The sequence below is a fragment of the Neovison vison genome, chromosome 12, assembly GCF_020171115.1.
Source record: "Neovison vison isolate M4711 chromosome 12, ASM_NN_V1, whole genome shotgun sequence".
Taxonomy (NCBI): Eukaryota; Metazoa; Chordata; class Mammalia; order Carnivora; family Mustelidae; genus Neogale; species Neogale vison.
In genome coordinates, this window is record NC_058102.1 from 53,099,716 (window position 1) to 53,125,988 (window position 26,273).

The following is a 26,273-nucleotide window of genomic DNA, read 5'->3' on the forward strand; positions in this document are numbered from 1 at the left end:
GCTGCTCCCAGCAAGCGGCGGAGCAACGGAGCACAAAATCAGGACTTTTAAAAGTCTGTTCCACTGAGGGACATCGCTCCAGAGGCTAAACCGGGGTGAAGCCCACGCGGGGTCAGCATGGCCTCAGGTACCGTAGGGTCACAGAAGGATCGGGGGTGTCTGAGTGTCACAGAGCTCGCAGGTATTAGAATGGGGAACCTGGCTACAAAGACAGAGCCCACAGTGAGCTCACAGCTCGGTGGTACCTTGAACCTGTCGCAGGCTCGGTGAGCTCAGAGCGCAGCTGGAGGTCAGGCTAATGGGAGTTTACTGGGCGCTGTTCTCTGAGGGCGCACTGAGGAGTGGGGCCCTGGGTTCTTGGCTCCTCCGGGCCGGAGACCAGGAGGCTGCCATTAGTATTCCCGTCCTCCGGAACTCTACGGAAGGCGCTCAGGGAACAAAAGCTCCCGAAAGCAAACCCGAACTGATTACTCCGCCCAGCCCCTGGTAAGGGCGGTGCAATTCCGCCTGGGGCAAAGACACTTGAGAATCACTACAACAGGCCCCTCCCCCAGAAGATCAACAATAAATCCAGCCAAGACCAAGTTCACCTACTAAGGAGTGCGGTTTCAATACCAAGGAGAGCAGCAGAATTCCAGAGGAGGAGAAAGCAAAGCACGGAACTCATGGCTTTCTCCCTATGATCCTTTAGTCTTGCAGTTAATTTAATTCTTTTTTCTTTTTCATTTTTTTGTCTTTTTCTGCTAAAATTTTTAAACTTTTACCCTTTTCTTTTTTAACGTTTTTAAACTAGTTTATCTAATATATATATATTTTTTCTTTTTTATACTATTCTTTATTCGTTTTCTTTTTTAAATTCTATTCCTTCTTTCCTTTTTTTTTCTTCCTTTCTTTCTGAACCTCTTTTTATCCCCTTTCTCCCCCCTCACGATTTGGGATCTCTTCTGACTTTTCTGACTTGGTTAAAGCATATTTTCCTGGGGTTGTTGCCACCATTTTAGTATTTTACTTGCTCCTTCATATACACTTATCTGGACACAATGACAAGGTGGAAAAAATTCACCACAAAAAAAAGAACAAGAGGCAGTACTGAAGGCTAGGGACCTAATCAATACAGACATTGGTAATATGTCAGATCTAGAGTTCAGAATGACAATTCTCAAGGTTCTAGCCCGGCTCGAAAAAGGCATGGAAGATATTAGAGAAACCCTCTCAGGAGATATAAAAGCCCTTTCTGGAGAAATAAAAGAACTAAAATCTAACCAAGTTGAAATCAAAAAAGCTATTAATTAGGTGCAATCAAAAATGGAGGCTCTCACTGCTAGGATTAATGAGGCAGAAGAAAGAATTAGTGATATAGAAGACCAAATGACAGAGAATAAAGAAGCTGAGCAAAAGAGGGACAAACAGCTACTGGACCATGAGGGGAGAATTCAAGAGATAAGTGACACCATAAGACGAAACAACATTAGAATAATTGGGATTCCAGAAGAAGAAGAAAGAGAGAGGGGAGCAGAAGGTATGCTGGAGAGAATTATTGGGGAGAATTTCCCCAATATGGCAAAGGGAACAAGCATCAAAATTCAGGAGGTTCAGAGAACGTCCCTCAAAATCAATAAGAATAGGCCCACACCCCATCACCTAATAGTAAAATTTACAAGTCTTAGTGACAAAGAGAAAATCCTGAAAGCAGCCCGGGAAAAGAAGTCTGTAACATACAATGGTAAAAATATTAGATTGGTAGCAGACTTATCCACAGAGACCTGGCAGGCCAGAAAGAGCTGGCATGATATTTTCAGAGCACTAAATGAGAAAAACATGCAGCCAAGAATACTATATCCAGCTAGGCTATCATTGAAAATAGAAGGAGAGATTAAAAGCTTCCAGGACAAACAAAAACTGAAGGAATTTGCAAATACCAAACCAGCTCTACAGGAAATATTGAAAGGGGTCCTCTAAGCAAAGAGAGAGCCTACAAGTGGTAGAACAGAGACAAATACAGTAGCAGTCACCTTAGAGGCAATATGATGGCACTAAATTCATATCTCTCAATAGTTACCCTGAATGTTAATGGGCTAAATGCCCCAATCAAAAGACACAGGGTATCAGAATGGATAAAAAAACAAAACCCATCTATATGTTGCCTCCAAGAAACTCATTTTAAGCCCGAAGACACCTCCAGATTTAAAGTGAGGGGGTGGAAAAGAATTTACCATGCTAATGGACATCAGAAGAAAGCAGGAGTGGCCATCCTTATATCAGATCAATTAGATTTTAAGCCAAAGACTATAATAAGAGATGAAGAAGGACACTATATCATACTCAAAGGGTCTGTCCAACAAGAAGATCTAACAATTTTAAATGTCTATGCCCCCAATGTGGGAGCAGCCAACGATATAAACCAATTAGTAACAAAATCCAAGAAACACACCAACAATAATACAATAATATTAGGAGACTTTAACACTCCCCTCACTGAAATGGATGATTATCCAAGCAAAAGATCAACAAGGAAATAAAGGCCTTAAATGGCACACTGGACCAGATGGACATCACAGATATATTCAGAACGTTTCATCCCAAAGCAACAGAATACACATTCTTCTCTAGTGCACATGGAACATTCTCCAGAATAGATCACATCCTCGGTCCTAAATCAGGACTTAACCAGTATCAAAAGATTGGGATCATTCCCTGCATATTTTCAGACCACAATGCTCTGAAGCTAGAACTCAACCACAAGAGGAAGTTTGGAAAGAACCCAAATACATGGAGACTAAACAGCATCCTTCTAAAGAATGAATGGGTCAACCAGGAAATTAAAAAAGAATTGAAAAAAATCATGGAAACAAATGATAATGAAAACACAACGGTTCAAAATCTGTGGGACACAACAAAGGCAGTCCTGAGAAGAAAATATATAGCGGTACAAGCCTTTCTCAAGAAACAAGAAAGGTATCGGGGTGCCTGGGTGGCTCAGTGGGTTAAAGCCTCTGCCTTTGGCCCAGGTCATGATCCCAGGACCCTGGGATCGATCCCCACATTAGGCTCTCTGCTCAGTGCAGAGCCTGCTTCTCTCTCTCTCTCTCTCTGCCTGCCTCTCTGCCTACTTGTGTTCTCTGTCAAATAAATAAATAAAATCTTAAAAAAACAAACAAACAAACAAGAAAGGTCTCAGGTACACAACCTAACCCTAAACTTAAAGGAGTTGGAGAATGAACAAGAAAGAAACCCTAAACCCAGCAGGAGAAGAGAAATCATAAATATCAGAGCAAAAATCAATGAAATAGAAATCAAAAAAACAATAGAACAATCAACGAAACTAGGAGCTGGTTCTTTGAAAGAATTAATAAGATTGATAAACCCCTGGCCAGACTTATCAATAAGAAAAGAGAAAGGACCAAAATAAGTAAAATCATGAATGAAAGAGGAGAGATCACAACTAATACCAAAGAAATACAGACAATTATAAGAACATACTATGAGCAACTTTACGCCAACAAATTTGACAATCTGGAAGAAATGGATGCATTCCGAGAAACATACAAATTACTACAACTGAATCAGGAAGAAATAGAAAGCCTGAACAGGCCCATAACTAGTAAGGAGATTGAAATAGTCATCAATAATCTCCAAACGAACAAAAGCCCAGGACCAGATGGCTTCCTGGGGGAATTCTACCAAACACATAAAGAAGAAGTAATTCCTAGTCTCCTCAAACTGTTCCAAAAAATAGAAATGGAAGGAAAACTTCCAAACTCATTTTATGAGGCCAGCATCACCTTGATCCCAAAACCAGACAAGGATGCCAACAAAAAAGAGAACTACAGACCAATATCCTTGATGAACACAGATGCGAAAATTCTCACCAAAATACTAGCCAATAGGGTTCAACAGTACATTAAAAGGATTATTCACCACGACCAAGTGAGATTTATTCCAGGGCTGCAAGGTTGGTTCAACATTCACAAATCAATCAATGTGATACAACACATCAATAAAAGAAAGAACAAAAACCATATGATACTCTCAATAGATGCTGAAAAAGCATTTGACAAAGTACAGCATCCCTTCCTGATCAAAACTCTTCAAAGTGTAAGGATAGAGGGCACATACCTCAATATTATCAAAGCCATCTATGAAAAACCCACTGCAAATATCATTCTCAATGGAGAAAAACTGAAAGCTTTTCCACTGAGGTCAGGAACGCAGCAGGGATGTCCATTATCACCACTGCTATTCAACATAGTACTAGAAGTCCTAGCCTCAGCAATCAGACAACAAAAGGAAATTAAAGGCATCCAAATCGGCAAAGAAGAAGTCAAACTATCACTCTTCGCAGATGATATGATACTATATGTGGAAAATCCAAAAGACTCCATTCCAAAACTGCTAGAACTTGTACAGGAATTTAGTAAAGTGTCAGGATATAAAATCAATGCCCAGAAATCAGTTGCATTTCTCTACACCAACAACAGGACAGAAGAAAGAGAAATTAAAGAGTCAATCCCATTTACAATTGCACCCAAAACCATAAGGTACCTAGGAATAAACCTAACCAAAGAGGCTAAGAATCTATCCTCAGAAAACTATAAAGTACTCATGAAAGAAATTGAGGAAGACACAAAGAAATGGAAAAATGTTCCAAGCTCCTGGGTTGGAAGAATAAATATTGTGAAAATGTCTATGCTACCTAAAGCAATCTACACATTTAATGCAATTCCTATCAAAGTACCATCCATCTTTTTCAAAGAAATGGAACAAATAATCCTAAAATTTATATGGAACCAGAAAAGACCTTGAATAGCCAAAGGAATATTGAAAAAGAAAGCCAAAGTTGGTGGCATCACAATTCCAGACTTCAAGCTCTATTACAAAGCTGTCATCAAGACAGCATGGTATGGAGGTATACCTCAGTGGTAGAGCATTTGACAGCAAGACAGCATGGTACTGGCACAAAAACAGACGCATAGATAAATGGAACAGAATAGAGAGCCCAGAAATAGACCCTCAACTATATGGTCAACTAATCTTTGACAATGCAGGAAAGAATGTCCAATGGAAAAAAGACAGCCTCTTCAATAAATGGTGTTGGGATAATTGGACAGCCACATGCAGAAAAATGAAATTGGACCATTTCCTTATACCACACATGGACTAGACTCAAAATGGATGAAGGACCTCAATGTGAGAAAGGACTCCATCAAAATCCTTGAGGAGAACACAGGTAGCAACCTCTTTGACCTCAACCGCAGCAACATCTTCCTAGGAACATCACCAAAGGCAAGGGAAGCAAGGGCAAAAATGAACTACTGGGATTTTATCAAGATCAAAAGCTTTTGCACAGCAAAGGAAACAGTTAACAAAACCAAAAGACAACTGACAGAATTGGAGAAGATATTTGCAAACGACATATCAGATAAAGGGCTAGTGTCCAGAATCTATAAAGAACTTAGGAAACTCAACAACCAAAGAACAAATAATCCAATCAAGAAATGGGCAGAGGACATGAGCAGATATTTCTGCAAAGAAGACATCCAGATGGCCAACAGACACATGAAAAAGTGCTCCATATCCCTCGGCATCAGGGAAATACAAATCAAAACCACAATGAGATATCACCTCACACCAGTCAGAATGGCTAAAATGAACAAGTCAGGAAATGACAGATGCTGGCGAGGATGCGGAGAAAGGGGAACCCACCTACACTGCTGGTGGGAATGCAAGCTGGTGCAACCAGTCTGGAAAACAGCATGAAGGTTCCTCAAAATGTTGAAAATAGAACTGCCCTAAGACCCAGCAATTGCACTACTGGGTATTTACGCTAAAGATACAAATGTAGTGATTCGAAGGGGCACGTGCACCCGAATGTTTATAGCAGCAATGTCCACAATAGCCCAACTATGGAAAGAACCTAGATGTCTATCAACAGATGAATGGATAAAGAAGATGTGGTATATATACACACAATGGAATACTATGCAGCCATCAAAAGAAATGAAATCTTGCCATTTGTGACAACGTGGATGGAACTAGAGCGTATCATGCTTAGCGAAATAAGTCAAGCAGAGAAAGACAACTATCATATGATCTCCCTGATATGAGGAAGTGGTGATGCAACATGGGGACTTAAGGGGGTAGGAGAAGAATAAATGAAACAAGATGGGATTGGGAGGGAGACAAACCATAAGTGACTCTTAATCTCACAAAACAAACTGAGGGTTGCTGGGGGGAGGGGGGTTGGGAGAATGGGAGTGGGATTATGGACATTGGGGAGGGTATGTGCTTTGGTGAGTGCTGTGAAGTGTGTAAACATGGCGATTCACAGACCTGTACCCCTGGAGATAAAAATATATTATATGTTTATAAAAAAATTTAAAAATGAAAAAAACAAAACCAAATTGTGTGTGTGTACTCCATATTTCTATTATTTTTCTCTTTCTTATTAAAAATGGAATGATTAGTAATTGGATTGCTTTGGGCATTAGTTTTCTTTCCTATTTGTAAAAGCCTCAAATATCACTTCAAATTAAAAATGTAGTCAGAGCAACTTATTCTGAAACCCCTTTCTAAGATAACAGATATCATCCTAGGATGCTGTTAAATTACACAATTAATTCCTTGGTTTTGACTCGAAGACAGAATTGAGGCAGAGTTCCAGATGCTTTGATGTTTCCAGTATATAATATTCAGATGGGTATATGTTTATTTATTTCCTTTATTTTCTAGAAGAACCCTGGCTGGTTCTGTACTGATGATTTGTAGGAAATGAGTTTTAATTCTCAAGCTTGAAATCAAATGTAAGAGTTATCTGTAATTGCAAAAAGTTAAAGAAGAAAGGAATCCTACAAGACAAAAAAAATTTCAAAAATAACATTAGTAAGTTTTTCACTATCAATAATTACTTTAAATGTAAATTATCCAACAAAAAACAAAGGGGATGAATAGATTAAGAATACAAGATCCAACTATATGCTATATACAGGAGATGCACTTCAGATTTAAAGACACGTATAGACCAAAAGCAAAGAGATAGAAAAAAGATATTCCATAAAAGTGGTACCCAAAAAAGATCAGCAGTGGTTATACTAATATCACACAAAATTGAATTTAAGTCAAGAACTGTGATAAGAGACAAAGAGGAAATTATATAATGATAAAAAGATCAATTCACGAAGAAGACATAGCAATTATAAATATATATGCACCTAGCATCAAAGCACTTAAATATATGAACAAACACGGATGGAACAGAAAGAAGAAACAGACAATGAAACAATAAAAACAGGATACTATAATAGATAGACTATCCAGACATAAATTCAATAAGGAAACAGACTGAACAACCTTAGAGACTGCATGGACTTAAGAGACATATTTAGAATATTATACCCCATGTCAGCAAAGATGGTGGAGAAAAAGGAATCCTTGTACACTGTTCATAGAAATGTAGATTGGTACAGTCTCTGTGAAAAATTATGGAGGTTTTCCAAAAAATTGAAAATGTAATCACCATATGACCCAAGAATCCTGCTGCTGGATATTTAGAAAATGAAAATACTAATTTGAAAGAAAATAAAAATACTAATTTGGAAAGATATATGCACCACCATGTTTACTGCAACATTTTTTACAATAGTCAAGGTATGGAAGCAACCCAAGTGTCCATCAATAGATGAATGGAGGGGTGCCTGGGTGGCTCAGTGGGTTAAAGCCTCTGCCTTTGGCTCAGCTCATGATCCCAGGGTCCTGGGATTGAGCCCCGCCTCTGGCTCTCTGCTCAGCCTGCTTCCTCCTCTCTCTCTGCCTGCCTCTCTGCCTACTTGTGATCTCTGTCTGTCATATAAATAAATAAACAAAATCTTAAAAAAATTAGATGAATGGATAAAGATGATACGACTCAACCATAAAAAGGATGAGGTCTTGCCATTTACAACAACATGGTTGAAACTGGAGGGTATTATGTTAAATGAAGTAAACAGAGAAGCAGATACTGTATAATTTCATTTATATATGGAATCTGGAAAGCAAAAAATGAATAAACAAACAAAAGGAAGAATCAGGTTTATACATGCAGAGAACAAATTAATGATTGCTAGAGGGGATGGACAAAATGGGTGAAAGGAAATGGGAGACACAGGCTTCCAGTTATGGAATGAATAAGTCATGGGAGTAAAAGGTACAGCAAAAGGAATATATTCAATGACATTGTAATCATGTTATATGGTGACAGATGGTAGCTACACTTGGACTGAGCTCAGCATAACATATAAAATTGTTTCATTTGTTGTACAAATGAAACTAATGTCACATTAAGTGTCACCTATATTCAAATAAAAAAAAAGAAATCATACCAAAAAAATAAGTCATCCAAATCAGAAAAGAAGTAAAACTATCACTATTTGCAGAGGACATAATACAATATATAGAATCCCCTCTAACGCCATCACACACACACACAAACTGTTAGAACTAATAAACCAATCCCATAAAGTTGAAGGATACAAAATCAACATACAAACCCAGCTGTGTTTCTGTACACTAACAATGGATTATATGAGAAAGAAATTAAGAAAGCAATCCTATTTACAATAGCAACAAAAATAACAAAAGATTTAGTAATACACTTACCCAAGAAGGTGAAAGACTTGTACACTGAAAACTACAGAAGAATGTAGTCACAAATAAATGGAAAGGCATCCTATGTTCATGGATTGGAAGACAATATTAAGATAGCCATACTTCCCAAGGCAATCTCCAGATTCAATGCAGTCCCTATCAAAATCATAATGGCATTCTTTACAGGAATAGAAAAAAAATCTTGAAATTCATATAGAACAACAAAGGACCCTAAATACTCAAAGCAGTCTTGAGAAAAAAGGAAAAGCTTTTTCCTTTTTGAATGGATCAAAGTCCAGAAATTAATTCATTTATATATATTCTGTTAGTCTTTGAAAAGTGCCAAAAATACATAGTGAGGATAGTATCATCAACAAAATTGTCAGGAAAACTGGATATCTACATGCAAAAGAATGAAATTAAACCCTTATGTTACACCATACACAAATATTGACTCAAAATAGATTAAAGACTTAACTATAAGACCTGAAATTATAAAATTTCTGTCAAAAATATCGGGAGAAACTTTATGATACTAGTAATTATGCACATTGTTGATGGAAATGTAAAATGGTGCAGTATAAATGAAAAACAGCATGGAGGTTTCTCAAAAAATTAAAAACAGAGATTATTTCAGGTTTTAAAAATCTGTTCTTACACTGCATCAAGAGGATCTATGACCTATCTATGCAAAATACTCCAGGTATCCTCTTGAAACTGACCAGAGGAGAAATCGAAATTAATCAATTCAACATACCATTAGGAAGCAATCAGGCAAATCCAGCAAGTGGGGCTTTTGCAACCCAAATGACCTATGCTTTTCAATAAATTAACATCATGGGGAGAAAAAGAGGTTAAAGATTTTTGTTTTTACTTATTTATTTTTTGACAGAGAAAGAGAGAGAGAGAGAGAGAAAATACAAGTAGGTAGAGCAGCAGACAGAGGGAGAGGGCGAAGCAGGCTCTTTATGAGCAGGAAACCTGATGCAGGGCTCAGTCCAGGGTCCCTGGAATCATAACCTGAGCTGAAGACAGAAGCTTAACGGAGTGAGTCACATAGGCACCCTGAGGTTAAGGACTTTTTTTTTTTTTTTTTTTAAAGATTTTATTTATTTATTTGACAGAGAGAGATCACAAGTAGGCAGAGAGGCAGGCAGAGAGAGAGAGAGGAGGAAGCAGGCTCCCTGCTGAGCAGAGAGCCTGATGCGGGACTCGATCCCAGGACCCTGAGATCATGACCTGAGCTGAAGGCAGCGGCTTAACCCACTGAGCCACCCAGGTGCCCCAGGTTAAGGACTTTTAAGGCTTTAATATATTTACAGATTACCATGGCTTGTTAAAAAACTACTGGAGAAAAAAATTGAAAGGGGGGAGAATAAATGGAACAAAATTGACAAAATTTCATAATTTTGATCATGGTTGATGGGTACATGGATTTTCATTTTACTATTTTGTTAACTTTTGCATTCAGTTGAAAGTTTCCATTGCAGAGAGCTGGAACAAAAGGGTGCACTTGAGTCATAACAACTGAAAGCAATGAGTAAACAGCATTTTCAGAAAGGTTGAGGGAACTTGACTGTAAAATAAGATTTAGTATTGGAAAAGTACTTTTATTGTTGTAAAGTGTCATAATGGCATCATAACTATGTAGGGAAAAATGTCAGAGTACTGCACCTAGGGCACAATGTCATGATCTTTGTAATTTATACTGAAATATTAAAGCCAAAAAACCAATGTAGCAAATATAAAATGATGTCAATTGTTGAAACCATGATTATGGGGGTCCTCTATTCCTTTGTATATTTGAAAAATTTAGCCATAAGCAGTTGAAATAAGTCATTGAAATAATCTTTTAATTTTTTAATTCTGTGGAAAGTTAACTTATAATTATATATACAATGACTCAAAATTGAGGCAAAATATGAAATTTCAGACAAAAGCAATTTAACTCACATCTTACATACTGATATGTTCACTTTTTCATCCAGGATACTGATTTTCTTTGGCACCTGAACTTTGCCCTCAATCTTGGGAAGCACTGTTGATAGAGATAATGGAAATAGGGAGACTGGTGAACATTTAATGGAAATACAAATATTTCATGTCTATAACTTTTCCCAAAATAATACCCTGAAAAGCTAGATCCATTTTTCAAGGGCCAGATTTAAGATGATAAATTTTAACAATTCATGCAAAATTTAAACGACTTTATGATCACAGCAGATCTCAATGACACTATCAAGGGATGTTGACTCCACTGAAATAAGAATTTTGATACTCGGCAAAGTATAACTTGCCACTGAAAATCAAGCTCTTGAGAGTTTCTGGTGCACAGTATTATGATGGCTTTACAAACCACTCAAGTTGATTCTAATCCAAGTTCAACATACCTATGGGACATTCAGAAAGTCTAAGTGAGTGCACGGTATGAACCAAAAAGTTGTATCTTTTTCATTTTTCAGAATGCATACCAAATTCTTCTACAGTGAAGGGGTGCTTTATCCTTTCACCCAATTCCTTCTGTACCACCACCTTGTAAGAACCCTGAATGGGCTCAGAGGAGAGAGGAAAGGCCAGCTGTTGGAGGCCACTCTCCAATCTGAGACTCTGCTGTTAGAACCAATTCGATTTCTTTTTGGGTCCTAGAGATAAACAAGGAGAAAGGGGAATAATTATGTAGCCATAATAGTCCTTGAACCAAACAAATGACAAATGGGGTTGGTAACTCGCCTTGCCTTCAGAAGAGGTAAACACAGAAGAAAAATAAAATAGAATAAACCTGACATTTAGGAGTAGGAAATTTTAGATCTGAAGGGATTTTTTAAAATAGTAATTTATCTGTAAGAAATATCAGAACTTCTAACTTTAAATATGTTGGTTTCTTTATATGAGATTATTTCTGTTGCTTACTTCAAGGTATACCAGTGGAATCTATTTGAAAAAAGGAAAGAAGCAATGTGATTAGAATTTCACCAAAGACTGTGATTTCAGACTCATGATTCAATAGCTTACTTAGGAAAAATAGTATCTGTAGTAAGATATGATAAAGTTTAAGCTGAAACATTAGAGAACTAGAATTACTTAGGGAAACCAGTAAATAGTTCTAAGAAAAGCATAAGTATTTCCACAACAATAATTGTGTTGCCATTTCCTTAAAAAAGTATTATTGGTGAATAAGTTTTATTAATATTTACTAATTTATTAATATTATTTACTAGTACTTAGGTACTGAGATAAAGAATATGACTATACTGTAGAGTTGTATAAATTAGGAAATGGATGTTAATAGAGTCATATGTTATTATAATTAAGACCAAATAGGAATAGAGTTCTCAGAATGATTTGATTAAGAGTTAACCAAGAAGGTGCCTGGGTGGCTCAGTGGGTTAAAGCCTCTGCTTTCGGCTCAGGTCATGATCCCAGGGTCCTGGGATCGAGGCCTGCATCGGGCTCTCTGCTCAGCAGGGAGCATGTTTCCCTTGCTCTCTCTCTCTGCCTGCCTCTCTGCCTACTTGTGATCTCTGTCTGTCAAATAAATAAATAAAATCTTAAAAAAAAAAAGAGTTAACCAAGAGTATTTTTTCTAATTTTTTTTTTAAGATTTTATTTTTATTTATTTGACAGAGAGAGATCACAAGTAGGCAGAGAGGCAGGCAGAGAGAGAGGAGGAAGCAGGCTCCCCGCTGAGCAGAGAGCCTGATGCGGGACTCGATCCCCGGACCCTGAGATCATGACCTGAGCCGAAGGCAGCGGCTTAACCCACTGAGCCACCCAGGCGCCCCTATTTTTTCTAATTTAAAAACTGTTTATTTTATTTTATTTTTTCAGTGTTTTTAAAGTAGCTTTGTTTCTTTGCCTTGTTAAAAACTAGTTAGAAGAAGGGACACCCAATTAGCAAAAATTAAATCTTTGTATATAATATATATTCTATATGATATCTATGCTACATTATGTATTAATACATATTATATAAAAATATATATAAAATACACATATATGTATTTATTACCATATTACAATATTGTCTACTGCAGATATATGGAGAGATATATTCAGAATCAATGAAACTCTTCACCCTTTAATTAATCATAAACTCCTTGAGAGTATGGCTATGGATAGTGCCTAACTTCTTTATTGTGTCTCTTCATTATGTTTAATGTATTGTGTTCACAGCAATAAATCTAGCTATTGTCAAATGATTAATTACTGTATAAGAGAAATATCTTCCTCATCTCTCACTCTTCAGTTAGGCCCTCCATAAGGCTCTAGATCTGTGGCGTGGCTGGAGCCCAGCTTCCAAAAGGAATGTTTTTTGTCTTCTTGCTTTTCCTGGACCTTCCTGCTCCCACTTGGGTGGCTACTCCCACCCAACCCTCCACCAAAACCATAACACTCGAGATAGTTACCAGTTCATTCAGGGGGTGAAAATTCTCATCCACAGAGACAATATTGAATTTTACTGAAAAAGAAATTCCATGGTAAGACTCAGACATGATAAAGCAGTTTACTCTACAAAACCTGCTGAGGGGAGTCCTCTCCTTCTCAGCACTGCCCCCTGACTGAGAGAAATAGAGGAATTTCCTGACATACCTGTAATGTGCTGGTTTATATATGGGTTTGTCAGTCTGGACAAAGACCAGACTTTAAGCATTCTTTACCAGCACTGTGTTCCTCTTCCTAAAGTCTTGTGTTGGTCCCTTTATCTGGACAGTGAGGAATGCCACCTCTGAAGAGGATGAGATCCTTGGGAGCTACGGAACAAAGAACTCTGTTGAGGAGCCACACAATCTTTTCCCTCCCAATCCTTCATCCATGACTGTTTTCTGTCTCTCTTTTAGCCTCACAAAGTGCTAAGTATAAATATTTCTCTAGAAATGCTTGAAGATAATAATATAAGGTAGAGGGGAAATATATCAGTGAGAGCAAACATCAGTGGGACCCAAATCTCCATATAGCTTACCAGGAACTCTCATTCTTAAATCATTCTCCTATTAACAGAGTATATACATTGTGAAGGGATGGAAAGAAGTCTCTCTGTAAAAATGTGGGAGAACATGATAGCTGAGTATCCCAAGCTGGGCAACTTCAAAGAGGTACTGGATGTTTGCTTTGGCTATCTTGCACCATTTATACATTCAGAGGACAGAGATGTCTAACATCTCACCACAGGGCAAACATTCTGCTACATGCTGTCCTACTTTGAGATTTTTGTATAATCTCTTTCTAGGCACTGTCCTACTCTGGCCTTAAAGAGATGGTTATATATCAAAGCTCAAAAATCTCTCTGACCAAGTCATATGTTTTCTATGGCTAATGGGATTCTTTTTTTAGAACTTAAATTGGATTTTAACACATAAAAAATATTTCTTTCCTAAGTTGGTGGAAGATCCATACTTTGTTCCTTAGTAGCTGAAAACCCACACTGTTTAGTACTTTATGAAGTCCTCACTAACATTAAAGTCATTCTTTGGGATTCAGCACCATTTCTCCATCACCATGACTCAATATGCTGTATCAAACAAGGACAGGCAGATAGTACTCAAGTGAAGGAGATGCAGTGATATAAGTCCTTCTCCACCACCAGGTCAACGAAGAGGCTCTGGTTGCCTCCAGTGGACTCCAAGGAAGCATTTACAGACACTGCCTTGTTCAGGTAATCCTTCTCAGGGGTCCCAGTGTGGAGCAGGGAGGGGCCCAGGACCACATACTGCCTGGGTAGAGAAGAGGGCTGATATCAGAGAAAAATGCAGGATAGCAAGCATTTTCAACCATAAATGTGTTGTTCCTAACAATATATATGTCTTACTACATTTGGTTCTATAGCAAATGTCAATGGACTAAAAGCTTTAAGATGGACATTCTATCACTGTCTGGTGTAAGAAGTATATTTTTTACTCCTGAGTAGTGCTTCACCCACCCAGTCTGCTGGAAGTTGCTTCAAGGATGTTACAGTTTTATAGGCATTCTTTGTGTTATAGAGCATTAATATCTGAATTCCTGAATATATAGCCATAAAAGTACACATATATAATGAATTGCAGGTGATTATTCACTGCATAAAAAGATTTACATTAGGGAAGAGCAATATGGCAGAGGAAAAGGAGACCTAAATTTCATCTGGTTCCAGGAATTCAGCTAGTTATCAAAGCTTGAACACCTACAAACTCAACAGGTGATCAAAGAAAAGAATAGTAACAATTCTATGAACAGAAAAGTGACTAGTCTGGAAGGTAGGACATGCAGAGAAGTGAGTCTGAGGTGATATATGGGAAGAGAGACCGCAGGAGGGGAAGGGAGCCTCCATCAGCTGGGTCCAGCAAGTGAGAGAGCAGTGGAGCACAGGGTCAGAACTTTCAGAAGTCTGGTCCACGGAGGGACATCGCTCCAGTACCTAAGTGGGGTGGGGAGGTAGAGTGGAACCCTGGCTGGGACAGTGTGGTCTCAGGACCCGCGAGGTCACAGAAAGACCAGGCAGAGCTCCCAGGAGTCAGAGTGGGGAAGCCGGTTACAGAGACAGAGCCGAGGAGTGAGCTTTCAGCTCGAGGTTACCTTAAACGATGATCCGAGGCACAGTGGAGAAATGTATATACTCCTTTGAGCTGGGGCCTCACAGGAGGCAGATCTGGGGAGACCCCCTCTTTCCTCCTCTGGAAGGAGTGGTGCAGGAGCATACTACAGGAATCCACTGGGTTTGGAGACTCCAAATGGAGCCATGCGCCAGAGACAGAAACGCTCAGTCACAGGCCTCGTGAGCTCGGGGTGCTGCTGGAGACCAGGGAAATGGGAGGGACTGACTGCTTTTCTCTGAGGGCGTACTGAGGAGTATGGCCCCAATCTCTCGGCTCCTCCAGGCTGGAGACTGGGAGGCTGCCGTCTTCATTCCCATCCTCCAATGCAGTACGGAAGTGTTCAGGGAACAAAAGCTCCTGGGAGCAAACCCAAGCAGATTACTTAGCCTGGCCCCTGGCAAGGTCATTGCAATTCTGCCTTGGGCAAAGACATTTGAGATTCACAGCAACAGGTCCCTCCCCCAGAAGATTAGCAAGAACATAGAGCTGAGACCAAGTTTACCTATCAATGAGAATTGAGGAACTCCAGAGCTAGGGGATACAGCACATAGAATTCATGGCTTTTTTCCCATGATTCTTTAGTCTTCCAAAGTTAAATTTTAAAAATTTTCTTTATTTTTTCTTATCCTAATTTAAAAAAAATTTTTCCTCTTTCCTATTTTAACCAATGTCTTATCAATACTTTTTTAAATTTTCATTTTTATAGTCATATTCTATCTCTTCATTGTGTTTAACCTCATTTCATATATATATATATATATATATATATGTTTTTATTTCTTTAAAATTTTGGGATACAGTTTCTACTAACAGACTAAAATATGCCCTAAATCTAGTGTATTGTGTAAGACTGATGAATCACAGATCTGTACCTCTGAAACAAATAATACTTTATATGTTTAAAAAAGGATTTACATTAAAATTTGCCTAAATAAACATCACTGATACATGAACACCACGACTGAATTTATATAAATTCAACTGAAAAATTTCAGTAAACATATATCCATTACATAAAATAACTCATATCTATACTATAAAATAATTTTCTTTATAACAGCAAAACTGAAAACACAATATAGTTCCTGTTTCTCTATGGTTCCTCAGATATGCCTTAGCCAAAATCTGTAATTTAAAAAAAATATATTTTATTTATTTATTTGACACAGAGAGATCACAAGTAGGCAGAGAGTTAGGCAGGTAATTCATAGTCAGGGAGTTAATAGAAAGCTTTGAGTTGCTGATTATAGCTAGCTCAACTAGTCCCCTAAAATGTAATTAGCTTTTGGCGTGATTCCAAGTGGCTCCTTTATGCTTAGATTTTCAGAAATTTTCCAGTGCTGTTTCAGTATTTCAAATAGTTTTTAAAGAGTTTAGTAGCAACATTGATCTGAATTCATATGCACCACAAGGTAGGTGATGTCTCTTGAGTTTCTGGAAACAATACATATGTCTTAAAAGGGGTAAATTAGGGGAGCCTGGGTGGTCAGTGGGTTAAGCCTCTGCCTTCAGCTTAGGTCATGATCCCTGGGTCCTGGGATGGAGCCCTGCATCGGGGTCTCTGTTCAGCAAGGAGCCTGCTTCCTCCTATTTCTCTCTCTGCCTGATTCTTTGCCTACTTGTGATCTCTCTGTGTCAAATAAATAAATACATATTTATTTATTTTTAAAAGATTTATTTATTTATTTGACAGACAGAGATCACAAGTAGGCAGAGAGGCAGGCAGAGAGAGAGAGAGGGGAAGCAGGCTCCCTGCCGAGTAGAGAGCCCGATTCAGGACTTGATCTCAGGACCCAAAGATTATGACCTGGGCCAAAGGCAGAGGCTTAACCCACTGAGCCACCCAGGTGCCCCCAAATCAGTAATTTTTTTTATCAACAAATTTTTATTTCTGTCAATAGTGTGTAAGCTTACACAAGTACACAGTGCATTAGATTAACATTCTCCTTCATTCTCACCCTCTTGAGATAATCAATATTAATATATTAATATTAATACTTCTAGATTCAAAAATATATGCTTGTGTCAAACCTATATAGGTAGATAAATTATCTTTACTTACCAAAAAAACAAGTTCATATAAAATGTGTTATATTGCAGTCTTTTTAGTTCTAATTATTGAATATAATTACTCAGAGGTATGGGCAATCTTCTGTTTCTTTTTTCTTTCTTTTCTTTAAATTTTTTTTTTAAGTAATCTCTACACCAAATGTGGGACTTGAATTTATAACCCTAAGATCAAGAGTTGCATGCTCTACCAACTGAGCCAGCCAGATGTTCCTGTGAGTTTACTCTCTTGACTTTGTTGATAAGTTTCCTTTATCTGTTATATTCTCCCATATCCTACTTCCCCCCACCCCCTTGTCCCTGCATATTTCCAGGCACAATTCTACCCATTCTTTGGGAATTATCCCAAGTGACCCTTGACACAAGAATGTGTGTTTCCTACATATTCACTACTTACAAGGAATTGTGTTAAGCAGTCTCTGTATAAATCCTCCTAGCAATCTTGTATGATACATATATCATATTCTTCATGTTCATGACAGCTAAAACATGAGGTCCTTGCCAGTCCCCAAATTTGAATATACAGCAGTAAGATAAAATTCCTGCCTACTCACTAAATCAGTAAATCATACACAAAATGTGGCTCCTCAAAACTTCAATGATTCAATAGCTGCAGGTTTAAATCATTTATGTATAGAATTAATTTACAATTAAGCAAAAGAGAGCTATTATTTTCTTATATTGTTTTACTATCCTTTCCCTTCTACTTCCAACATGGACTCTTAACACTTAACAAACAAAACAAAACCAGACAATCTGACACATGGAAACTATTTTATTACTTTTCAAAGTTAATAGGTATGAGACCAGGAGAAGAGAGGAACAGAGACAGTTTACTTGCAGAATCTGGAAGTCAAGTTTGGTTCTTTCTCCAAGTGGTCTGCTCTAGCCCAATCATCATGTTGTATGTATTTTAAGTTTTTCCTTAGCAAAACTATAAGCCATGTAACTTTAGATCCACTCTTCAGAAATTAAAATCTCAGATTTTTAAATTGCATAAATGTTAAGGTTTTGTTCTAAAGCAGAGAAGCTCAGAGCAGTTAAATAGCCTACAGACAGGGGTGTGTGGGTGGCTCAGTGGATTAAAGCCTCTGCCTTCGGCTCCAGTCATGATCCCAGGGTGGTGGGATCAAGTCCCACATCTGGCTCTCTGCTCAGCAGGGAGCCTTCTCCCTCCCTCTCCCCCACCTGCCTCTCTGTCTACATGTGATCTCTGTCTGTCAAATAAATAAATAAAAATCTTAAAAAAAATAACGAATCCATAATCATTCAGATAGTGCCTCTCATTTAATCCCTTTCTGGCATCTGGATATTTTTTATCTGAATCGTCTACTCTTTCAAAAATAAGGTAAGTGATAAAAATTATCATTTTTTAAAAGCTCCCCATCTATACTTTTTTCCCTTCTATTTCTTTGATCTTCATAGGAAAGAAGGCATTAGTGTATTATAATTTTATTTGATAGACTATTTTTATTCTTATTAGTTATAAGCCTAATTGATGTCATTATTTAAAAATTAATTCCACATATATTAGATATATCAAACAACTATTTCGTAAAGGTTTGGTTAGTATCATTTAATAGATATTGGGATTGGAACCCATCAAGTTGAGTAATTTGCCCAAGGTTTCATCTGTGAGTGAGCAATTAAACTACTAAAATATTACTTAACTATGTTAAGTAATATTTTAACAAATATTTGCATTTTAAATATTTGCCTTTGTAGGAGTGACTAAATTTTGCAAATATTAAACTGGTGATCTTTAGTTTTCTCTTTTTCATGTTCCCCTGCCACCTCTATCTCTCTGAAGGCAAAGGAGTACAGTTACTGGGTCTTCTGGGCAATATTTCTCATTAATTGCATTGAGGGCTAATAATGCTGGAGGTATATGGGATGTTTTCTGCATAGTGAGAAAATACCTCTTCTGTTCATGACAACTAGGCTGTGAAGTTTGTTGGTCATTATCAAATGTTGGATGTGATGTAAAGTAATACGTTTTCAGTAGGCAGAATGGCCTTATGTTGTGTTGGACTGAAAATAGACTGCTTAACATTTCTAGTCTCAATAAATGCCACTTGCTTCATCCATTCAGCCTTTACTAAGAAATCTGAGAGCCCCCACATATTTCCAGATGTGCTATGGGTGGAATGTAGTGGGAGGTGTTACCATCCACAGCTGTACATGAGGTAGAGGAATGATGGCAGAAAAATGTACCCCTACTGATTACTGGGAAATTGTGCACTGAAGAAACTTGAAGAAGGGGGAGAGTGAGTGGTTAGAGTTCTGACTTCTGCTTCCTGCAATCTGGCCTGAAGAGGACCAATTGTATTTAAGTGGATTAAGCTAACACAAAGAGGAAAGGATCCTTTGATCCCTCTGCACGTTTAGGACTCTGGAGGCTGCCGGTATCAATATGGAATGTAGCTCCATTCAAGGCAGGAGTGCACAGTGGGTAGGGGTCTGAACTACAAAGGCGAAAGGTGACTCTGTAATACAGGTTGTATTGGAATAGTCACAGGATTGAAGGCAGGATGCAAGTTGGAGGTTCTATAGGATAAAAAAGAGCTGAGGTGAATCAGAGTCAGTCAGAGAGGTCTTCTGGGACTGTGGGTCAAGGGGCCCAGCTGAGACAAACCAGATGGCTGAGATTCAAATGATGAAGGCTGGTGGGTGAGAAGCCAGATTAACAGTGGTCAAGGAAGACCAAGAACTCTCAGACCAAAGATTCTGAGTTTTTTTCTCCACCAGGAGGGAATGGAAATCACGACCTTCTAGATCCTGTCTTGGGGAGGAACTGGGGAGAGGTAGAAGAGAAGTCTTACTATTATTGGATTTCACGAACTTTACAACTGAATAGTTTTTAGTTACTCCCTGCCTCCCTACCGGACTGGCTGGTTACTGGGGTCTCTTGCTAAAGACTCAGTAGTTATCAAAAAACAAAGGAGTTCTACTTCTACATGTATGATCTACAATGTGAATTAAACTGTACTCCACTATGTACTGTAACTGTTTTTATAGTCAATGCTTTCCATCCTAAAGGACGATTCTGTGAAGGTGGGATCTGAGGTTTCAGTGTCTTCTAGTCAAAGCATGCCTTCTAGGGACCACTTATTCTATTTATGATTATGATGACCCAATGGAAAAAAGTATATAGAAAAATGTGAAAGAAAAAACACTTACTATTCATCTCTTATGATTGCAAGGTATCTTAAGAAATGGAAGGGTAGCATTTAATGGGAAAGTCAAGGCAAAGATACGAAGAGGAGACGGAGATAAGATGCAGACAAGGGAGGAGGGGACTTCAAGTGAGACTTAGGTTCTGCAGGGTCTGAAGCACTGGTGGAAAGCAGGGCAAGGAGAAGTGGCATAAAACATGAATGAGGAACTCTGCCGTTCTCCATAGTGAGGAACAGATCTCAGCCACTGTATTGTGCCCAACTCCCCACCTTCAGCTGGGTCCCTGAGACGTCTTAAATTTATCAGAATTTATGTGGCTGTTTTTTGCAATCAAGCTCCATTCCCAAGGCCTCCAAATGGAGCTCAGAGTTGGGCAGGGCTTCCTGGAAAAAGGTCATTGCTCTCAGTGATTGCCTCATTACCCTCAAGTCTAACCCTCTGACAGGCTCTGAGGCATTTGAGGATAAAATTCACATTTTAATTAGAATGAACTTTCTTTTACTTTGTCAGCAAAGCTCCTGGTGGACAGCTCCTTATAAGAGATTCATCCATGTTGTTTTGGGTATATTGAACCAGTTGGATTTTGTTACAGTATCACACTGCTAGGTCATCATCAACCAAATTTTGTGTCCACTCTCCCAGTGATAGAATCAAGATTACCTCCGTCTTCCTGATACCACAAATAATGCCTTGATAAATATATTTTTAAAATTTTTTCAATTTATTTATTTTCAGAAAAACAGTAATCATTATTTTTTCACCACACCCAGTGCTCCATGCAAGCCGTGCCCTCTATAATACCCACCACCTGGTACCCCAACCTCCCACCCCCCCTCCACCTCAAACCCCTCAGATTGTTTTTCAGAGTCCATAGTCTCGTGATTCACTTCCCCTTCAATTTACCCCAACTCCCTTCTCCTCTCTAACACCCCTTGTCCTCCATGCTATTTGTTATGCTCCACAAATAAGTGAAACGATATGATAATTGACTCTCTCTGCTTGACTTATTTCACTCAGCAGAAATATTTTTTAACATGTTTCATTGGACACTTTGACAAAACTCTTTGGAGGGCATATACACAGAGGTGGGCCTGCTGGATCTGAGGCACGTTACTCTCCCAGGATGGCTGTAACACACTATGATTCCACCAAATAGTGCAGGAGGATTTTCATATCCTCACATTTCTAACAGCAGCTGGTCTTTACATTTTGCCAAACAAAAAGGTGTGAAGTGATATTGTATCATTGTTTCAATTTGTATCTATCTCACTATCAATGACTTCAGGACTTTTTTTTTTGTATGCCTTTAGTTTGTAAATTGCTCATTCATTTCCTTTTCTCATTTTTTAAGATTATAGTTGCTATCTTAGTCTTGTTGATTTCCTGAATATTTTTTTGTATAAACCTAGATACAATTCCTTATCAGTTTTAGACATTATAGAGATTTTCTTTCATTTTCTCATCTATTTTCTCATCTTAATGTTGCACTGATAAACTTCAACTTCTTTTCCTTGTGATTTATGCTTTTGCAGTTTGCTTTAAGATATTTTTTTCCAAGCCCAAATTTGACTCTTTTGTTAATTTTATAGTTTGACCTGTTATAAGTGTATCAGCAAACTGTCTGTATTCTAACTTTGCATGTAGTTTTCTTTACCGATTCAGGTTTTTTGGTTTTTTTCTTAACTTTAATTTTCCTAGCCCCTTCTACTAATAATCTGTTTAAATGCCCTTGATTTGTGGTGCTAACTTAGATGGTCTGTTAAAGTCTCATATATACATCGATCCCTATCTGTACTCTTAGTTTCCTACCAGTGGTCTATTTTGTTTATTCTTGCACTAGTATCCTTCTCCCCTGCATACATGTAATTTGAGCATCTTAATTTCACTGTACAAGTGCGTGATATTCTTGTTTTTTTTCCCTCTGCAATCCCTGTCAGTTAATATTTATTTTGCTTTGCAATTTATTTCCACGTCTGTTTTTATATTTTTAATGACTCTATATTGACAATGGACGTATCTTTCTGCTTTGTATTTCTTTTAAAATATATAATGTTGTATTTCTTTTAAAATATATAATGTCCCTCACAGTCCCTTCTGATTTATTTTTCCTTAAATTTAATTTTGGTAGATATAAGATTGCTACCTGGGGGAGCCTTTCTTTGGTTCATATTTATTGCTTTATCTCATCTCAAGCTATATCTCATTTCAAATGTTCTTTTTACAAACTTTTTCTTTAAGTGTAGACAACACATTGCTAGATTTTTCTCTTTTTTTTAATCAGTAGTTTAATAGTTCTTCTCATTTAATTTTTAAGTTTAATGCATTTATGATTATTGTAATTACTGAAATTTTTATTCATCTTATTTAAAATATACACATTCTGTTTTGTCTTATGATTGTTGCTTTAACCTAAGATATACTCATGTTTATTTATTCCTGTGGTAGCTTAGACTTTCCACATCTTCAATGTAATAAGGCAGATGTTTTAGAAATTTCTTAAATATGTTTAGACTCTCCTACATCTATCCTTTTTCCCATATACTTTTTTTTTAAAAGTAATGAGTTATAGAGTTTTATGCCAGTTACCAATTCAATACCTCTCAAATCTATCCTTCATTGCTAACTTTGCCTGTTGGAGCTGGTGTCTTTGTTATCCTTTGCCAGGATGTTAAGCTTCTCTAATAAGGAGTTCTAGAAGAACACCGGAGAAGGAACAAATTTCTCTTCTTGGTTCTAAGGTACTCCTCTATGTAGTCTTCTTCAGCAGATGTGGTTTCCGCAGTCCTGGCCTCCTCTGGTGCCTGATTCCTGCAGTTTGCATGATCTGTTCGGTACCCAATCTTCAGCAGTGTGTGTGTGGCTTCTGCACCACTAGGCTTCGGTGGTGCTCCATAGCTAGCAGCAATTGGTGACTTCCTGTGGATGATTTTCCCCAACACCTTCTGAGGTGTTTTCCAGCAAGAGTACCACCAGCCCAGCACCTTTCCTTATCACCTGGCTTCAAAGCCTTAGAGAACTTCTCTATCTTCCAGTGAACCAGGGTTGCTCCCTCTCCAACAAAGTTCAGTACTCAGCATTCTTTGTTCTTTCTTTGGATGTACTTCTGATCTGCCTTTTCCTTGGTGCAGTATTTCAGCCCGTGGGTAGTGTCTGCTGCATAGTCCTGTTACTCTTACATTTTTTTTAGAGTTCTTTTTATTCTGTATTAACTAATCTCACTTGGGAGCCTGAATGGCTCAGTGGGTTAAGAGTCTGCCTTTGGCTCAGGTCATGATCCCGGGGTCCTGGGGTGGAGCCCTGCATCAGGCTCCTTGCTCAGTGGGGAGCCTGCTTTTCCCTCTGCCACCCCCACTGCTTCTCCCCCTGCTTGTGCATGGTCTCTCTATCTCAAATAAAAAAATAAAAATTAAAAAAAAGTCTAAAATAAATAAATAAACAATATCTCATTATCCCAATCTCCTGTTTTTGTTTATAATACTTTATATTAAGCTTTCCCTCTTCAAATTATAATGTAGTTTTGATCCCCTGAGTGTACCTTGCCTGACAGAAACTTATGCTTTTTCAGTTTTTTTTATTTTGGACATTGTATTCAAAGAAATCCATAATTAACACTAATGCTTTAAAGCATTCTTGCTTTCACATCTTTTATAGCATACCCTAGTTTATGTCTCTTTTTTGTTTGCAAACTTTCTCTTGAATGGTTTTCAGTTTAGGGCTCTTGCCTAGCAAAACTTCTGAGGTTGTATATACATACAAGTATTTTTTATGTTCTCACATTTGAGTCATGATTATCTTGGACATAAAATTCATTATTTTTTATGTTCTGATTTTTTATTTATTTATTTTTTGTATATAAAATTCTTTTTTTTTTTTTAAGCACTAAACTTTTAATAGTTCAAGGACATCTAAGATGAGTTACTGGTGGGGTTACAGAAGCTTCCATTCATGCCACCACAGCAAGAATCAAGAATTCTGAAAGTTGAAGCAATTACCTCTTTGGATACATAACAATATATTAAGGCATGACAGAAAGCGCAATAAAGGAGGCATTTGGCCGAGCAAGAACAAGCAACAGGCTGATTGTCCTAACAGGAGGGTCTTAACAGAAGCTCTTTTTGGAGCTCAGTCCCAGGAATTACAGCCGCCTCTGCCAGAGAGAGGTCCATACATGGGTTCTGATGGGTTCTTATTACAACTAGTCAAAGGCAAGCCGAAAGAAAAAAAAACAAAAACAAAAACAAATCCCGAGGTTCAGATTTTCCATGACTGTTGTTGGTTCCTGCAACAAAGAGAATGTTTGGTTACTTCTCACATGTAGGCTGAGCAAGAACCCTGTGGCCGGATTTAGCCAGTGATTCTGATCCCAGGCTGACATCTCTGGGGCCAAGCTCTGAGCTCCTCGGGCAGGACAGCCTGGAACTGTTCCTGTGTCAGCATGTCCACAATCTGCTCCTTTGTGTGAATATCGGGTCTCAGCCACTGTCCGGCAAGCTTCAGATGTCTGAAGACCTCCCTGGGCCCAACTCCATTTTCATAGTAGAATTTCCGGAACTTCTGCCTGGAGGCTGCCGCATTGGGACGATTCCTTCGTGGCATGGTCTCAAGGTCTTCAAGAGAGTCTTCATCAAGTCTCTCTTGTGGAAGCCCAGATGGCTCTCGGGGAGCCTGTACCTGGGGAGCCAGTATTAGGACAGCTTCTGGCTCCTCAGCCATCATCTCATTTGATGGTGACCTCATTTTACCATTCTGGACTTCTCTATTTCTTTGTGCCTCTAGGTACCCTTCAGTCTCCATTCTGGAACTCTGGAAAAAGAGGTCAAAGACTCCTTCGCAGGTGCCACCTCGGAGGGTAGGGGGATCGGGGGCGGGAGTTCCTAGAGAGCCAACTCGAAGCCTGAAACCATCTCTGAGAAAACTGTATATAAAATTCTTGATTTGAAATGTTTCCTTAGTGCCTCAAATTATTTCTCCATTGTATTCTTGTATCCAGTGTTGTTGTTGAGAACTTGTATTTAATCTTTGTTTCTGGAATCATTTAGAATTTTTCTTTATCTTACACATTTAAAAAAGTTTAGTATGTGTCCAGGTTTGTGTTTCTTTAATTTCTCTTATGTAGTTATTTATATTTTTTTGATTCTGGGAAACTTATTTCCATTATTTCTTCATATTTTTTTCCTTTTCATTTTTACTTTCATCTCACCTGGGAAATCTAAGATGTAGATGCTCATCTTTTACTTCAGTCTTTCATATTACGTAGCTTTCCTTTTATATTTTCTATGTATTTATTTCAACTTTTCTGCTACTTTTTGCAAAGTTCCTCAACTTCATCTTCAAGCTCATTATTTTGTTCTTCAGTTTATACATCAGAATATTTATCTCATAAGTATCAAATATGAATACATTATTCCCACTTTTTGTGTTATGATTTCTAGTTTTTAATTTATATTTTGTATACCTTTTATTATCTATTTTAAAATATTGGGATTGTTTTATATTATGTTTATTCTGATAATTCTTCTTTAGGTAATATATGTTGAACATATACATTGAACAAACATAGTTTACTGTGTTTCTTTTATAGGACTTGAACAGCTGACATTTGTTTAGTTATTTTGGCCTATGAGCCCATTATTAATGGGACACTTTGTCCACTAATATGCAGGGGAAGAGCCAAAGATCAGATCCTTCCCTGTGATCTTGCTAGTGACTTTAAATTATGGGGAAGTAAAGAGTTCAGGGAGGAAATCCCCAGTCACCAAGGGCCACTAGTGATCACTCTTACTTCCTACATTTTTATATCTTTAGGTGACAGCAGTGAAAAGAAATCGAATCCAGAGCTTG

The 26,273-nt window shown here is 37.9% G+C and overlaps 1 protein-coding gene and 1 pseudogene across 1 annotated transcript; both read right to left on the reverse strand.

The window, feature by feature from the left end:
- The window catches only part of LOC122890895, a 45,112-nt pseudogene extending 29,822 nt beyond the window's left edge, over positions 1-15,290 (reverse strand).
- A 9,324-nt stretch (positions 15,291-24,614) lies between these two features.
- LOC122892186 (SCAN domain-containing protein 1-like) lies at positions 24,615-25,236 on the reverse strand. The gene has a single exon (XM_044228376.1). It carries the CDS (start codon positions 25,224-25,226, stop codon positions 24,777-24,779), a length of 450 nt encoding a protein of 149 aa, XP_044084311.1. The 5' UTR covers positions 25,227-25,236; the 3' UTR covers positions 24,615-24,776.
- Positions 25,237-26,273: the final 1,037 nt, after the last annotated feature.